Below are 17,493 nucleotides of genomic sequence, written 5' to 3'. Positions count from 1 at the left end.
CCGCATCTATTTGTAACACTGCGTTACTGAGGGTGACGCCGCGAGCCAGCTGCTTGGGGGAACGCTATCAGGCAAACTTAACTTGATAACAGTTTTGTCAAAAACACTTCGCCATCAAAGCCCAATTAAATTTGTGTATAATTGGAATTGAATAACTAAGGGCCGTTTTAGAAACGAGTAAATTTAGATCACCCAGCAGGCATCAGGAATACATCTTTTTCCGCCCTGGGGCCAAATTGCGCCGAGTCGAAATATACATATATATGCCTTTGCAAAAACAATTTTTTTTTTCCAGTGACCCTCAAACACACTGGTACGTGTTCCTGTATATGCCCGCAGGGAGCTGAGTTGCGCTGTTTTCCTCGCGCCGCTCTTAAAATTTGAGCTGAGCGGCGATCGCAGAGCAGCAATTGCAGAGCGGCGATCACACGATCACGCTGGTGTCAAATGTTCCAATTCGTTGCGGCGCACCCAACTTGACAGGTGCAGATGTGCAGGTGCCATCTGCTCGTGCGCTCTCTTACTGGTGCTGTCTCTGGCGGTGAGCGGTACTCGGTGGCGGCACACGCCGTGCTAAAAGTATCTGTTTAGCATAGCGTGTACTGTGTTGCGCTTTACTAAATTCATGGCAATCCTGTTCATGCCATGATGCAGCAAAACGCCAGGAAAATCGCCGAAGGTTTCCGGACGAGTTATGGGGCGACCGAATTTTCAGTGTAGTGTTTCGAAAAGACGCTGTACGTTGTTGCACCACTGGCTGTGAATATAAAAAGCACAAGAAAATGTGTTGCTTCTGATTCATCGCGACCTAATTCCGGCCTAAGAAAAAGCAAGCAAAGTACCGAACACCACCGGCGATGCCCAAATCATGAATCCTACCACACAATGGGGCCGCTTTCCCGCAGAACTTGGAACATAATGGCGGACCTTCTGCTCCCTGCAAGTGCATATGCAGGAAACACACTAAAACACACAGTACACGCACGACACCTGTTAGCGAAGCAAAAACATGACTCTACTTGACACCGGCGGTTAAACTTGAAAGCCACTCGGGATGTTGCCGTAATTGCAGTCACAAAGTCAATTCACGGCTTTCCTCAGCGCATGGGCAGCACATGCATGGCCGCGTCGTAACCAGTTGCACGAGGGATTGCATGAGTCATTATCGACTGAGCGGAATGGAGCTTTTCATGGTAACCTGACTATGGTATAACCGAGGCACAAAACATCGGCAAAACTTCGCGTTTTTGATATCCGTCGACAAGCTTTGATCCGTACCAGGAGTGCTCGCAAGCAATAATGGGAGGCGGCTCGAGGAGGAAAAGGGGAATGTCACTACCTTCTCAGTACAGAGTGTGTTTCCCAGGGTGCTTCTATGCCAACTCGTCCGTTTATAGTGGTGCCTACCGCCGTTCGGTCGTGAGACGCCATTTTGTCTCTTAAGAATTGCATAGATCTCATGGACAAGAAGATGGGAAATGTTTGCCTGAAGACTTATATGCATGCCAGCTGTATTGGACAATCTCGTGGCTGACAGCCGAAAGTGTCGCCACTCGGAATAACACTGCGGCGTCGCAAAATTGTGCAGTGGAACGGAATGACGCAGTTGACCCCCGAAATGGTGAAGCTGAGCATCCAAGCTGCCTACCGTTCCCTTGCGCCAAGCGGCCTCATGCGGCGGAAATCGAGCAAGCAACCACCTGTAAGGAACTAAGTTTTTGTCAGATACCACTGCCAAGTAGCGCTGAGCAGCAAGAGCGAGTTTCCTTCTCTCCCTCTATATGCTTGCGACCAGCACGACACGGAGACTGGAGCGGCGCAGCCCTTCTGGCTGCGGTGACCTAGCTTTTGGTCAAGTACTGTAATGTGTGCCAACGTTCATTGTGAGGTTGCAGCTTTGAACGTGTTCATGAAAAGCGTGACGAAAATGCGCTGTGCTCACCTCGTTGAACAAACGCACCTGAAGTCGCTATTAAGTCGCTCGTTTTCATTTCGTGCATGCTATGATCGAGGCAGGTGCCCGTGTGCAATCGCTCGTGTTCAGTAGGCATACAGGTTATCAGACAGGATGACAAGCGAAGCTGAGAGAAAAGCCCGAACGTCAATTTTCCACTTCGGCAGCACGAAAATATGGAAAAGAGAGAGGGCACTGCGCCTGACGCAAAGTGATGACGCGACACTGCGGCGCGCTGCATTTTTTTGAGCGGTGCTGTTGAGCCTCGCATGTTACTCACTTGGTCTTGAGGAAGGAGCCATCCATGCGGCCCACCATGCCCAGGTTTGGGTCCATGTTGTCGGGGAGTGCGAGCTGCCGCTGGTACTGCGCTGCTCCGGTCACCTCAGCGCCGGCGGCATCGCAGTAGCTTTCAAGCGTCGCAGTGGAGCGCGCAGGGGGAGGCCAGGACTGCGTGTCGGTGGGAAAGGGGAAGTCGGTGTTTGCGTCAAGACTTTCCCGTTCAGAGCAGGGGGGCGTGGTATAAGCAGGGCCACAGTGCGGTGGGCAGAAGGGGGCGAACCCTGTGCAAACGTATGCCTGAGGTTGCCGGCGGCGCCTGCTTTTAATTAACAGTGTCTTATATTGGGAAGAGCGTCTTCGAAAAAACGGCTGCGCCTCTCGGCTGCTACAGCCTTTGAGATAAGGAACGCTTGTTACTTTTGAGTTGCCGTGTTAGGGTCGGGCGGATCTGTGGTTTGAGCTCTGTATTTCCTTTTTCGTCGAAAATTGGAATCCTTCGTGGTTTTCATTTTGCAAATCAATAGGGGGGGGGGGGGGGGGGTCAGTCGCCCTCCTCGTAAATCCATCTTTGGTCATATTCTAGCACTGAAAGAATTTAAGTACGAACTGAGAATTGTGCGGTTTAACGTTCTGAAGCGACGCATGGGCTATATGAGGGATGCCGTGGTGGAGGAGCTCCTTGTTAATTTCGATCACCTGGGATTCGTTAACGCGCATTGACATATCATAAAGCACACCGCCGCCTTTTGCGCTGGTCAGTCGAAATCGAGGTTGTGAACTGTAAACAAAAAATTAATGTCGCGTGAAACAGGCATATTGACACCTGTAAACGCAATAAACCGTGCTGTGTGTCCTTGGCGTCGTGTAGCTAGAGCGTATAAGGCGCAACAGGAAGACAAAAAATGATGAACGACTTATTAAGTTGAACTAAATGGGAGTGCGCTAGCACAATCACACTTCCGTTGGCACACTACACCAGCTACATCCCACGCATAATGTGGTTTTCCACTGTCTACTGCAATCTGAACACGTGACCAGAACTTTCGTGACGCAAACGCTCTCCTTTCCTCTTAGCGTGACGCAGATTTCCTCCTTTCCACTGAGCTGTAGCTATCATGCAGAGCAACTAGTGTGACATGATTTCCCTTTCCGCATTGATGCAGCTGGCGCGACACTTGCTTGCAGCTGCGGCGAAACCGGTTTCGTCCTTTCGACTAGGCAGCAGCTGACGCGACACTTGACCGCAGCTGTCGTGAAACCCATTTTCTTCCTTTCCACTTATTGTCCACGGTGGGAACGTGGCAACCTGTCCGCCGGGTTGTGGGAGCCTGCCATCCTCAGGCTTAAACCGCAGACAGGACGGCTCTTTCCCTGGCGAGGCATCCACAGTCAGTTACAACTCAAGAATGCAGCGGCGAATGCCCCTCAAAGGAGGCCCGTCCAGCCAATGGCGTCGTCCACATCTGGCTCTTCAGCAGAGGCTAGGCAGGAAAGGGACAGGGGCCTTTGTCCTCAGACCTGGCGACGCCACACCGTCAATTTACCCCATAACTCCTCTGCACCCCTAGCCCGAACAACGAACTCACTCTCTGCCATTGGCTGGAGAGCCTTCTTTGAGGAGCATTCACCGCTACCTTCTTTAGTTGTAATTGACTGTAGTGCTAGCGCGCTAAAAAATCCTGACAGAATCAACAATTGGCCGTCTGAAAAATGAAAAAAAAAAAGGTGCTTGAGAACGTGTACAGGCGTTCTGACTTGTGCGTGTGCTCACCTCAATATGGACCGGCGCAAGCGACATCGGCAGCACGCGCTGGTCTTCGCGCAGAATAGGTCGCATCGTGTGCAGTGACTTGGCAGGACGTACCTGCGGTCAGTACATGTGGGTGTTATGCGAACGCCGGCGCTTCCCAAAGAAAATCATTTTGTTTACAAGCCACAAGGATATTGTGTGCTAGCAAAAGGCTGCTCCTACCAGTAGCGTGGCGAGACGACTGTCAGTTCTAAACGTTACTTGCATTTTTCGGGCGCGGCTGAAGCCTCTCCCCTCTGCGGTAATTCCGGTACGCCCTTTGGATGGCGGTCGCCGCCCTCTCACGAACCTCTGGCGTCGCCTTTTTTCCCGGCTGCGAAGCACGTGAAAATGACAAGTAGGAAAAATAAGGCCGATTTGTTGCAGGCAAACACTGCGACAGAACTGTGATGCTGCGGAAGCTGCTCATGTTAAAAAAACGAAGCAAACTATGAAGGCTAGGAAACTGTGCTTGCCACTTTTGCGGCAGGACTGGATAGCTCTAAGATGAGGAATGAACGGCAGCGTTCAATGAGGCTGAACATACACAGCGCCAGGGACCACTATTTCACGCATACCGATCGTCTTCCCCACCCTCTGCAGAGCGTGGCAAAAGCTTTCACAATAGCAATACTTTTTTGCAGTTCACAATATCAGGTGTGTCGTCTAAATTGTTTGAGAATTTCCTTATTTAAATTTAAGAGCCTCCAAAACGTCTCGTTCTTTTTGTTAACGAGAAACGTCTTGGAATCGTTAGGGTCCATTCCGAGCAACTCATCCCGAACGCTTACCGCCATTGAGCTTAGCTTCTGTTCTTTACTTCAACCTCCTCGCTTTTCCTTCGGCTTGCCCATCTGAGACAATTTCGTGACATCCCAGCACAACCGTAGACAAAGTGGCCTAAAGCGGCGGCCGTGATTGGAGGTGGCTGCGCGCGCGCTTGTGAGGAAGAGCGCGTTGCTCCCTTCAAGTCCGGCCTTGGTGGAAGAGTCCGTGCGTGGGATTGCTCGAGCAACAACGGTGAGGCGATTTTCGGCCACACATTGTTCATTGCTGAAAACATCAGAACGTCGCCTTGCGAATGCCCGCCTAAGCCAATCCATGGGTGGGATGACCGCACCTTGCAGACAGAAAAGCACTACCATGAGTCAGCTGTTCGGAACTAACTAAATGAGCCAGATTTACGCGTTCCATACGTGATCAATGTGGCCGATGTAACGTGGCTGAGTTGTCCTAACGCGACCAGGTGCTCCATTGTGTGCTTATTCTTCCGCAGGCTCATGGAGTAGCTCAGGTCACTTCACTCATTATGTGATATTAATTATTCGGTCAACTACACGGAAAAACACTGCTGAAGCAGAACAGCCTGCGAGAGCTCTACTCCAATTTCATCCGCGGACAACATGCGAGGCTTTCTTTCTTCACAGTGTTTTTTTTTTTTTTTTTCCAGTTGCACTTACCTTTTCTGAGACTTCCTGAATACATGTGTACGTCACGTGTTTTGTTGACCTTCTTTTTAAATATACCGTTATGAGTCCTGGCTACCGCAGTCCTCTGACGGCGGTTATGGGCGCTGATGTGAACTGCACGAAGCCCGGTCGTCGGGGGCATGCAACATGGGATAAAAACGTTCCACTATAGGTCCGAAGATGAAGGTGCGAGTGACCGCCGATAATCAGGAACGCTTGTTTCGATGGGCCGTTGCAGTGGAAGCAGCGTGAAACAAGTCGTGCCGCCGTCGAGGCGCTCCGTTGTCGTACTCACCCATATACGACGAAGGCGTAACCAGTCCAAACGATCCGCGGGCGTCAAGGCGGTGGCGGCGCCCGCCAAGCCCCTCGGCAGCGGTGCACACTCCATGAAACTGCGACGGGCGCGGTCGAACACGATCACATCGCTGAATGGGTGGTTATTCTCGTCTTGACCCCCAATCAGGTACACTTCGTATCCTGCGCGTGGTGGCCAGCGTTTCCGTTCACGCTCACAGCCTTTGATATAAGCGGCTCACGACGATGAATAAGAACAAGAACACAGAGGAAGAAAAAAAAAAGTCGCGTATACCTACCAGGCTGCCCTGATGGCGAGTATCTGGGTATATGTGAGGGCTTCGATTGCTGTTACCAGTGGGACAGTGCTACTTTCGACAGCCGTAACGATGTTGCGCATAGTTTACTGTTTGACGAGAAAACACGCCACAGAAGGCGGTGTTCATCAGCTGCTTTGGAGCTGCTCCGCTCGGTAATCGAGAGCCGTGGGAATACTCCCATATGGCATTTAGTAACAGCAAGTATTGCATTAAAATTAGCAGTACAATGTTGCTTCTTTCGCGGACTTAGTGAGAGAACGCCTTCAACTTCTCACGGTGCAATAGCTCACAGTGCAAGGGCCATATCTGCTATCAGATATCAAGCTTAGTTTAACTCTAAGTATGACGCCGCGTCCATAAGGCGTCGTGCTGGTGCGCCTCTTTCCAAACAACACAAATTAGCCGAGGTAGTCGATGAAGATTATTTATGCCCTGGCTTCTCTCGTTCCATTTCAGCACGCTCTCTGCTTGGGCTGTATCCTGTAAAGCGTGCACCACCTAATAAAGGAGATTGATGCGGCTAAGTGTAACCGGCGAGTGGCCTGCAAGTATTTTTTTTTTTGTCTTGCATAATTTTTACTCAACATTTAGGTTTGTTGGTTAACATTTAACATTTTTAGTTAAGATTTAGGTATCTGGTAATATAAATTCATCAGGTTGCAGCTTTGTAACTATTTATGAAAAGCGCGTCGAAAAAGCGGTTTTTAATGCTATCGCATCAAAAATAGAACCTACAGAGCACACCAAACCGAGCTAAAAGCGCCCGTCATGATTGTTTCCTCTCAGTCTACGTTTCGTTCGCTGCACATTTTCGTCGAGATGGGTGTGATGGGGATACCGTACTGACAGATGAGCTATAAGCGCGCGTTGTGATTACTACTGCACAGAGCAAGTTAGTAAGTCACTACCGGTTGCTTCGAAGCAACCGCTCGAGCGCTTCAGCTCGGGTCATGCGACAAGACAGGGTTATCTGTGGAACTCTGGTTGCGGAATGTGCTTGTCGGCGGCTGCCACTGGCCCACTCACCTGTCTTCGCCACGCGAACAGAGTGCCTGGGTGATGGCAAGTCAGAGCGTCGCTCAATGGTGGACGAGTCCAGCCGGAGCACATCGATGCGCGTGGTGCACCTGACCTCGGGCTTCAGCTGCACGACGCCCCCTACCAGCCAGAGGTCACGGTGTAGGGCCAGGGCCGTGCAGAAGGCTCTCTTCTGCGGCATCGCTGGTAGCTCGGCCCACCTGCAAAACACGGCGTGTTTGCCTTTACTCAGCGCACAGGAGCGCCTGTCTGCCACCGATTCTCTACTGCAGTTCTGATAGCGGCAAAAGAAAAAAAGAAAGGAACGGTCGTGTACTAAATTTTCCTTGAATTGAGGCTCAAAGACCCGAGTGAGACGCCCTTTGCTGCCAACATGAGAGCTTTTTGCGCTGAATTTTACGCATTTTAGTTTTATTTGACGGGTTATTCCCCCCCCCCCCCCCCCACACACACACACATTGGAAAATAAATATAAAAACAAAAATTCGCCGTCAGGCCGCTCCATGGCGTGCAGTGGGCACTCACGAGTCTCTGGTCGGTTCGAAAACGTAGACCGAGTCCTGGAGGGCGTCCCCGTCGGGGCCAGACGTGATGCCGCCCACGATGTAGACGCGCGTGTCGATGGTGGCGGCAGCCATCCCTATGAGCGCCATCGGCATTGGGTGGACGAGTGACCACTGGTTCGTATTGCGGGAGTAAACTTCTGCGCTGCTGAGCATCCTGCAGAAAGACCGTCGTGTTCAACTGACCACGTCGATAGGTAAGCAGCCTACCGTGCCTCACGCACGACAGCTCCCTATCTCCCACACAAGCAGCACCACTTCACAGCAGGGAGACTCCGGCTTACTCCTCTTTCCAGGTCAAAACATTCGTCCGCGTACTTTCAGAGAGCTATCCCGTTTGCACTTCCCTACTCTGGATTCGCTTATTCGCTGCCAACACTTCAAAGCTCGTAATGTTTTGGAATGATCATATCGCGTTAATGATCAGTTTACCGTGCCTCCTTATTTTTATCTCAGAATGCTTAGACATTAGTCATATCCCTCAAATTTCTTTACGCGCAGGTCGCTCTGCCACTTTCAGCTTTGGCATATATCTCGTCCTGCGTCTTTCCCGGCCTTTTCGTGTGTCTTTTTTGCGCTATTATTTATTACAACCATTATAACAATCTTCAAGTATTTTTACATAAGGCCTTTCTACATCCTGATTCCATAATGCCAGCATGACTGCTGAGGTTTCCACGGAGTCAAATGCTTCTAGAATTTACTCCAATACAAATGTCGTAAGTTTTGGTTTGGTTTGGTTTATTGGAGTTTAACGTCCCAAAGCAACTCAGGCTATGAGGGACGCCGTAGTGAAGGGCTCCGGAAATTTCGACCACCTGGGGTTCTTTGACGTGCACTGACATCGCACAGCACATGGGCGTCTATAATTTCGCCTCCATCGAAATTCGACCACCGCGGCCGGAATCGAACCCGCGTCTTTCGGGTCACTAACCGGGCGCAATAACCACTTAGCCACCGCGGCGGTTTGTCGTAAGTTTTCACAACATAAACAGAATTTCCTTTTCTGGCCATCAAATATTGAAAAAAAAATAATTCGTGTTGCCCTCGGTAGTGCTCGGTAAGTAGAATAATCTAAAATAATTTACTGTCAACGCAATACAATTCTACAGCCCTGAAAAACGCACTTGTAAGGCGCAAGCGATGACTTGTGCGCGGAACTTCAGAACAGTCTACGAGACTGGCGCATAGAGAAGCATTGCCACCTAAAAGAATTATTGAGAGCTCGTCATTGTAAATGTCCTTCTTTATTAATAGCACAGCCTCGAAAGATTTCAATTTTTGCTCGAAGTTGACGCATGCTTTATTTTTTTTTTTCGTAGAGCGATTCTCTGGTGTGTAAATATTAGCATATCGTCATTAATAATTCCAAATGGACCTTTTCAGGGGTAGCTTAAATGTCTCGGAATATTTATTTCTCTTTTTTCTCTTTCAATATTTGCAAAAGAGACCACAATAGGAAAGATTGCTGAGAAGTTCGATATCTGAGCGATGCATATCTGTACCTGAAAGAACGTTTCGCCTAGCATCGGATTCACCGCTCAGCGTTTGTTTTCAAGCCAACAATGCAGCGAGGATTCCAGATGACAGGAAGGGTCGCGATTTTTTGCAGAGTGCCGTTCAGTCTGGTTTGTTTATGCTGCGTTCGAAGAAGCGGCGAATGAAACGGCTGAAACCTGGCATACATGGAGCATTTTTTTACGCGCGGCAACGCACCGCGTGCGGCACCAAGCGGACGTGCCGCCACCACCACGTGTGCAGGAAGCGGGCGCGATGAACGCCCGTGACAGGGAAAGTTCGGCGTGATGGCCGCGGGCGTCTGACACGCGGCGCGGTTCCCCGTGCAAAAAAAGTAAAAAAAAAAAAAATAAAAAACGCTCCATGGGGACCAGGCTTAAGACAAGCGCGTGCTGGCTCAAAAAGTGCAAGCCAGCTGGAAGAACTGCTTCATGGCTCTTCTTCTTTGCAGTTGTCGCAGGCTACTCTCGCGGCCGAATGCAGGCTGTCGCACGCTCTGAATTTGCAGTGGTGAACTCACCGGCCGGTGCGATCGGCTCCGCCGAAGACGATCACGCGGTCGTGCCAGCCGACGGCGGCGTGGAAGGCGCGTTCTTGATTCATTGAGGGTAGCACGATCCACCTCTTCCCTCTGTTCCTGAATAGAAAGGCCTTGCTCGATGGCTGCATGTGGCCACTGCTCGTCACGCACAGGGGGTCAAGGCCGCCTGCACAGAGGACGCAGTCACATTCAGCTATGCGCACAGCATATATGACGAGTCACAGCACCGGAAGCATAGGCCACGCAATTGCTAGCAGCCGCCGCATTGCCTGCGATGCGCGCCAAACTGTTGCGTATGCGAAGGCCGACGCAACGAAACAAAGCAGAAAGATCCCGGAAGCTTGTTTCGTTTCTAGCATCACGGTTCGACGTGTGCGTCCATCGTGCTGCTCCGACGGTAAGTGACGATATACGTGTGTAGTAAAAAAAAAATAATATTTATTAAGCACCACAGAAAATCCATACAGCAAAACGGGTCCATCTAAGCCAATGGTGGCTTGTGTGTCGTGGCCTGGCATCGTCAGCTAAACGATGTGATTGCAGTATACATGCACATATTTAAAACCAACAAAGAAAGGGAAAGAAGTAAGAGTGATAAACGTAGATCAGGCTTCCAAGGCATTGAAACAAAAGCATAGAGTAATCGCAACTAAACTGCGACAAACAATAGGAATATAAGTACGTTTGTATTACAACATGTGCAATCGACTTTTCCTATTAGACCGAGAGTCCACAGAAAAATATTCGTCTGGCAAGACTTGCTGCTCCGTACCGAGTGGATACGCGCGGTACAACAAAGCGCATTTCTTTGCGCAGGGGGTAATAATAATAATAAAATCAAATGATCTGTGGTTAGAGAACAAGACCGACTCTGCATACGACTATCCATGGGACGAATATCACAGATGCTGGCACTCGGGTCGCTCTTCTAGCTTGTGTATGTGGTTTTAGGTTTTACGGCTTATAAGCAGCCAAGGCTATCAAGCGCCAAAAATAGTTTTAGTTTTAGGAATGTGAGTTTATGAAAGTTTTCAGAGATATAATTTATTTATCCTCCTCCTATCCTCCTCCGTTAGAATCTCTTCGAGTCTAGCACGGGTGCTCGAAAGGGTCACGTAAGGGTAAAGGTAAAGCTAAAAGAAAAGTAACTGTTCGCATTCAAGGATCGAATCAACTTGACTACTCGAGAGAGCTTGGTGAGTACTATATGGATCACTTGTACAGAGGAGAGGACTTAAAGAAGGTGTGCGTATCACTCATGCTTGGGGATCAATAGATGGCTGAAAACCATTCCTTTAACGACGTTTTTAGCCGTGTGTAACGCTTGGCGGCGCGCCTCGTAGAGCCGACGTTAACGTTGGTTTTGTAACGGGCGTTTTACGCTGTACTCCACCTGCCACCAAGACGTCGTTGTTGCCCACGATGACGGCCGTGTGGTAGCACCTCGGCTCGGGCATGAACCCGATGGACCTCCAGCTATTGTCGCCCGGGTCATAGCACATCACGGCGGCTCCTGCACGTACCACATGTGCGCTGGAATAAGCTTCCTTTTTTCTCCCGCTTTTCTACGAGCACTTAACACTGAAATGTTCTGCCTGAAGGCCTCATTGCAGCGTGCGAAAGAAGGCTATAAAACGCGCTCCGTGATTGTGGGAGGCATGTGCGAGGACCATTCTAAGCAGTTATTTAGGCAGCGTGTTTTTCTACGGCGAAGAATAATACGTCCAAACAATGTGGAACAGAGTTAGAGAGTGCAAAATGAAGCCCAATTTGGGCGTGAACTTTCCCCTGCCCTTTCTCGCTATCGGTCCCCTATATATAGCCTTCATTGATTACAAGAAAGCATGTGACTCAGTGGAAACCTCAGCTGTCATGCAGGCATTGCCGAGTCGAGGTGTAGAAGAGTGTTATGTGAAAACATTGGAAGATATAACGATTGCACAGCTACCATAGTCCTCCATAAAGTGAGCAATAAAATTCCAATAACGAAGGGTGTCAGGCACTGAGACACGATCCCGCCAATTCTATTCACCGCCTGTTTACAGGAGATATTCCGGGGCCTGAAATGGGAACAGTTGGGGAAAGAGTTAATGGAGGATACCTAAGTAATCTACGATTCGCTGATGACATTGCCTTGCTAAGTCACTCTGGACATGAGCTGCAAAGCACGATCAATGAGTTAGACAGGCAGAGCAGAACGGTGGGGCTACATATTGGGATGCAGAAAACCAAAGTAACGTTCGACAGTCTAGCAAAGGAACAGCAGCTCGCAATTGGCAGCGAGGTGCTGCAAGTAGTAAGAGGAATATGTCTATTTAGGGTGGGTAGTGTGCGCTGATCCGGATCATGGGAGGGAAACATTTTCCTTCCTCCATGGAGGGAAATAACTAGAAGAATAAGAATGGGGTGGAGCGCATATGGCAGGTTCTGTCAGGTCATGAATTGCAGTTTACCAATATCCCTCAAGAGAAGAGTATACAACAGCTCTATCTTACCGGTACTCACTCATAGGGCAGAAGCATGAGACTAACAAGGAGGGTTCAGCTTAAGTTAAGAACAACGCAGCGAGCTATGGAAAGAAAAACGATAGGTGCAACGTTAAGAGATCGAAAGCGGGCGGAGTGGATGAGGGAACAAACGCGGGTAAATGACATCCTAGTCGAAATCAGGAGGAAGAAATGGGCTTGGGCAGGGCATGCAATGCGAAGGCAAGATAACCGCTGGTCCTTAAATGTAACAGAATGGATTCCAAGAGAAGGCAGCTTAGCAGGGGGTGGCAGAAAGTTAGGTGAGCGGATGAGATTAGGAAGCTTACGGGGATAAGGTGCCAGCAACTGGCAAAGGACAGGGTTAGGTTTGGTTTTATTAGGGTTTAACGTCCCAAAGCGACTCAGTCTACGAGGGACGCCGTAGTGAAGGGCTCCGAAAATTTCGACCACCCGGGGCTATTTAATGTGCGCTGAGATCACACAGTACACGGACCTCAGGAATTTCGGCTTCATCGAAATTCAGCCGCCGCGGCTGGGATCGAACCCGCGTCCTTCGGGCCAGCAGCCACCACTCAGCCACCGCGGCGGTGCCAAAAAAGGACAGTGTTAATTGGAGAGACATGGGAGAGGCATTTGCCCTGCAGTGGGGGTAGTCAGGCTGATGATGATGCAATCCCGTTTCTTCATTTCCACGGGCCCTAGCTCGAGTGCTTAAGATATTAGATAGCAGTTACCGCGGGCGGCAACAACTTTTCCTTTTTTTTTCTTTTGTAATAACTAGTACCGCTACTGCATTGCTACTACTTCGAATATGCAGGGCGTATATATAAGCAAGGAACGGAGAGAAAAATGGAAACGAGTAATACCTCTAGGGAGTCAAGATTATATATATTTAACGCACACCACTGACTGCACACCGATAATGAAAGTCTTCGTTTCGTTCATCTCGCTTAGTATCTTTTTAATTAATCTTTCCATTGCATGCTTACTCTCAAAGACGTTTAAAGCAATTTCGATGTTGTTTGTAACACTGCGTTTCACTGTGCCAGCACTGCACTGAAAACGAACGTAATTATCGCATAATCATGACTGCCAAGCGAACGGAGCTGCTTTAATAGCTCACGTGTGTATATCGACGCAAACTTTTGCCAACTCTATGCCCGCGTGTTCTCATTCAAGGGCGGCTTACCATCAGCGTAACCGGTTGGCTGGGTAGGCGATATGCCACCGATGAACATCAGGTTGTGACAAGGCCCGTTGAAGGTCAGCTGAACTGGGGTCATTAGGTCGCCGTAAAACTGGTCGTCGAAAAAGGAACTCAGGATTTCGTTCCTGGGCACAAGAAAAAAGAGAAGAAAAAGTAAACAAACTGTCACCTAAATTAATTTCCACCACCTGCTGTTTCCCTTAGTGCGTCCGTTTTCGACATCCACACACTCGCAGGCGTTGTTATAAGCTTTGCCGCTAAACTACGTTGTGAGAGCTTGATGTTCGACAAGCAGCCCATTTTTTCTTTGCGTCGCGTTTGGATGCCGCGTGTTACTACAACAGTTTATTGCTGTCATCCAACTCTGAGGGACCATGACAGCTGAAATCAAGCTGCCTATTATATTAGTTGAGTTCTCGACACCTCTTGGTGCGCTCGCCGTTGGAAAGCCACAGAGGGACACATCGCAGCTGGATGGGGGATCAAGCCGGGAAACGAGGGCCGAGCAACTGCGTAACATGCATATACAGAACGCATCGTTTAACGCGATATCGATATCGTGATTTTCAGCGTATGCACGTGTTATGGGGGGTGACGCGACTCAAACAGCGCTAAGTGGAGCTTCCCTCATCGGATAGACGGCGCACAGGGCAAAGCACAATGCCGACCAAGGGGGAAGGGGGGTCAAGCTGTCGACCAGGACGGTTGTCTCAGCGTCTGCAAAGCAGAAATGCCTTACCTCTTAGACGCCTAGCTCGCCATTCTGCATCTTTCTTACATATATTTCGCACCAAACCGGGCAAAACTTCGATGGTGTGTTAACTTAAAACGGCGCACAAATGGACGGCCTGGAAATAAATTTTACTCACCGCTCGTCGGCTGTCTTTGTAGTCAGCGGCGGCAAAATATTGCTCAGAGGACTCCAGTAGAACGGGTCGTTTTGCTCACTCGCAGCCAGGCAGTTTAGCGAAGTGTGGCATGCGCGAAACTCAGTCTTTTTTTGCTCGCGAGCGGCGTCTTCCAACTGGGTAGCGTTTAGGCGCGAAGCGTTTCGCAGCCCAGATGCTGCAGACGGCACATGTCCAGGGTCAGCTGAGGTAGGTCCTTGGTCACCACTGCCTTCGTGAGCGCTGGCAATCCATTTTTTTCGCTGTGGACGAATATTCCCCATATCGCGTTCTCCCACGAGAGGCCACGAGCCTTTCGTGAACACTCTCTCCGCCTCATCTGCCTCGTTTCGCGGGAAAGATTGACGTCTGGGACAAGCATCGTCCCACGCGATTTTCTTCTGTCCTGGGTAAAACGCGTTCACCGTATGTGAGCGCTGTCGTGTGTGTTGTCCAACTTCTGTACCTCGCGCCATGTTCGCGCTGATATTGCGGTCCATCGTTCCTGCAAAGCGGTATGCGGGTGCTCTGCATTGGTCGCGGCCTACCTCTCTACGCTGACCCGTGTTCCTGCTGATACAACGGTCCATCGCCCTCGCAAAATAGGGTCCAGGAACTCTGCATTCGTCAAGGCCCCCTTCTGAACGCCGCTGTCTTTCCTCGCCCATACGATGGCCCATTGTTTCAACATTGTCAGCTACGGGAGCGCTGCACTGGTCGCGCCCCTCTTCTGTGCGCCGTCCGGTGTTCTGGCTGATGTGAAGATCCATAACTTCCTCAAAGTAGGATACAGGGGATCTATACTGGTCGCTGACTGCTTCTATAAGCCGCTGTTTGTTCTCGATGACACGGCGATCCGTTGTATCCATGAAGTCTGGTCTAGGAGAGCTGCACTCGTCACCGAGCACTTCCGCACGCCGCCCCCTTTTCTCGACCATTAGATGTCCCACTGTTTCTACGTTGTCAGATACTGCAGCAGTGCACTCGTCGTGGTCGATTTCTGTTCGTCGCCCTCGGTTCCCGCCGAAGTGACGGTCCATCGTTGTCGGAAAGTTAAACGCAGGGACTTTACACTGGTTCTCGACAAACTCTGTACGCCGCCACCTGTTCTCATTAACACGACGGTCCATGACCTCAAAGTCATGTCCCGGAGCTCTACACTCGTTACGGAATATTTCTGTACGCCGCCCCCTTCTGTCGCTCATGTGATGATCCATCCCTTCTGCATAATCCGCAAGAGGAGCTCTGCGCTCGTCACGGGCCACTGCTGCACACCGTCCCCTGTTTTCTCTTGTGCGATGGTCCAGTGTTTCTGTAAAGTCGTAAGTAGGGTCTTTGCACTGGTCACGGCCTAGCTGTGTACGCCACCGCCTGCTCTCGCTTAAATGACGGTCCATGTTCTCCACGATGTCGGGACCAGGATCTATGGAATCGTGACGGTCCGCTTCTGCACACCATTCCTTCTTCTTGCTGATGCGTCGGTCCATGCTTTCAGTAAGGTCGAAAGCAGGGGCTCTACAGTGGGCGGGGCCAATTTCAGTAATCACCCCCCTTTTCTCTCTGATTCGGCGGTCATTAGTTTCCTCGCTACACTCGTCGCGGCCCACTTGTTCAAGCAGGCCCCTGTTCTCACTGGCACCATGCTTCACCTTTTCCCTAATGTAATCTCCCGGAGCTCCACACTCGCCACGAACGACTTCTGGACGCCGAGTATTCCTCTCCCTGTTAGGGTGGTACATCGTTTTCTCGAAGCAGGCTGCGGGAAGTCCGCATTCGTCGTCTTCGTCGTCGGAGGAGGGAACGTAGAAAATTCTAGGCGTAGGAGGACACCTTCCTCGGCATCTGCGAAATACATATCTAAAGGCGGTCGCAGATTTTTTCATTTCCTCTTCCCTGACTATGTCCTTGTAACTTCGTCTGGCTCCGTGTTCGGCTGAATGAGTATGTGACACAAACCGGAGGTGCTTCCTCTCCAGCGGTGGTGAAGTGTCTTCGGAAGAGCCGTCGACGGAAGCTCCTTGTACATTCTCCACAGTTCTGTTTGGTGTTTTTTTCGTATCAGCTTTCGGGGTTGATGTCATGGGTGGCGAAGCAGGGTACCCAAATAAGAACACGGGATCAGCCGCGCTTTCAGCCTGCAGAGGCTGATTTTCTGGTGCACGGAAGTTTTGACTCAGGACCCACCTTTCTGTCAGCGAAGGGTCTTCTGGCAGGTACACAGCTTCTGCAAGGGATCCCCGCATGTCAGTTTTGGCGTGAGATGCGCGTGGCTCTTCGTCGGGTGTCTCTTTTCCATGCACGTGCCTTTCTGTTCGTTTCTCCTGGTAATGACGATTTCTCTCGTTGAACGACCGGGTGTTAGACCGGGTGTTGTCCGAAAGGAGGGACTCGTTTGAACTTTGATCTTCTGTGTATGCAGACTCGTGACTCTGGCTTCTTTCGTACGCCGTGCGCACATTCCGTGCACCGTGTGCGCGGCAGCATGCTTCTTCGCTCCTCGTGAACTCCCTTCTGCGCATGCGTATGCCTCCACGAAGTTGTAACGGAGAAATAAAGGCGTTCGTGTTCGAGTGGTCACCTTCATACCTTTCTGTCCGTAGGTAACGAGCTCGCGATTCATCAGTTAAGGGACGCTCAAAACCACGGGGGCGTGGCACCCTGAATGCCCCCCGACCTCCAGGGAAATAGCCTTCACTGCCGGAAGGTTCTGAAGAGCTGCTCCGATTTGGTTGCCCGGCTTTGCGGCCCCTAGTTCTCACGTTACCACCAATGTCGCTCCCTGCTGAGCGAGCATGCTCTTCAGAGTTCACCACATCTCGTGCATGTGGAGAATTGTTCTCATTCGTCGGTCGCGGATCGTAACTTGTGCCTCTCGCACGACCGCGGCGGAAAGTCTCTTCCGCCCACTGATCCCGACTGCAGCTGCTGCTGCTGCCGCTAGAGCTCGGAGGGTTCCATCGTCGATCGTGGTTTACAAATCGCCCGTAGCGCCTGTGCCCTCGCGGTCTTGAGACCGCCGCGTGGCGATGGCTGCCGTCGTAGTCGAGCAGTCTGAAGGCACCAGCGGCGACTGAAGCGCTCCTGCCGGGCGCCTCCACGCGGCTGGTGCGCGTTCCGCGGTGATGCTGTAGCCGCTGGA

General features: G+C 50.6%; 1 protein-coding gene across 4 annotated transcripts in view; it reads right to left on the bottom strand.

Annotated features, from left to right (window-relative positions):
- The window catches only part of LOC149350406 (alpha-scruin-like), a 40,997-nt gene that overhangs the window by 9,715 nt on the left and 13,789 nt on the right, over window positions 1–17,493 (bottom strand). For 2 of the 4 annotated variants that reach the window (XM_089579412.1, XM_089579413.1), the window contains exons 3-12: window positions 14,337–17,488; window positions 13,450–13,592; window positions 11,165–11,284; window positions 9,751–9,937; window positions 7,675–7,869; window positions 7,138–7,349; window positions 5,790–5,974; window positions 4,252–4,359; window positions 4,008–4,100; window positions 2,235–2,404 (exon numbers count right to left, since the gene is read on the bottom strand). In XM_089579412.1, the coding sequence (XP_089435538.1) occupies window positions 2,235–2,404; window positions 4,008–4,100; window positions 4,252–4,359; window positions 5,790–5,974; window positions 7,138–7,349; window positions 7,675–7,869; window positions 9,751–9,937; window positions 11,165–11,284; window positions 13,450–13,592; window positions 14,337–17,488 (4,565 nt within the window). The remainder of the gene's footprint in view (window positions 1–2,234; window positions 2,405–4,007; window positions 4,101–4,251; window positions 4,360–5,789; window positions 5,975–7,137; window positions 7,350–7,674; window positions 7,870–9,750; window positions 9,938–11,164; window positions 11,285–13,449; window positions 13,593–14,336; window positions 17,489–17,493) is intronic. The other 2 variants (XM_089579414.1, XM_089579415.1) reach the window with 2 other exon arrangements.

This window comes from Amblyomma mixtum, chromosome 3, assembly GCF_055824585.1.
Source record: "Amblyomma mixtum isolate Tamu chromosome 3, ASM5582458v1, whole genome shotgun sequence".
NCBI lineage: Eukaryota > Metazoa > Arthropoda > Arachnida > Ixodida > Ixodidae > Amblyomma > Amblyomma mixtum.
This window is presented reverse-complemented; position numbering and strand designations above follow the sequence as displayed.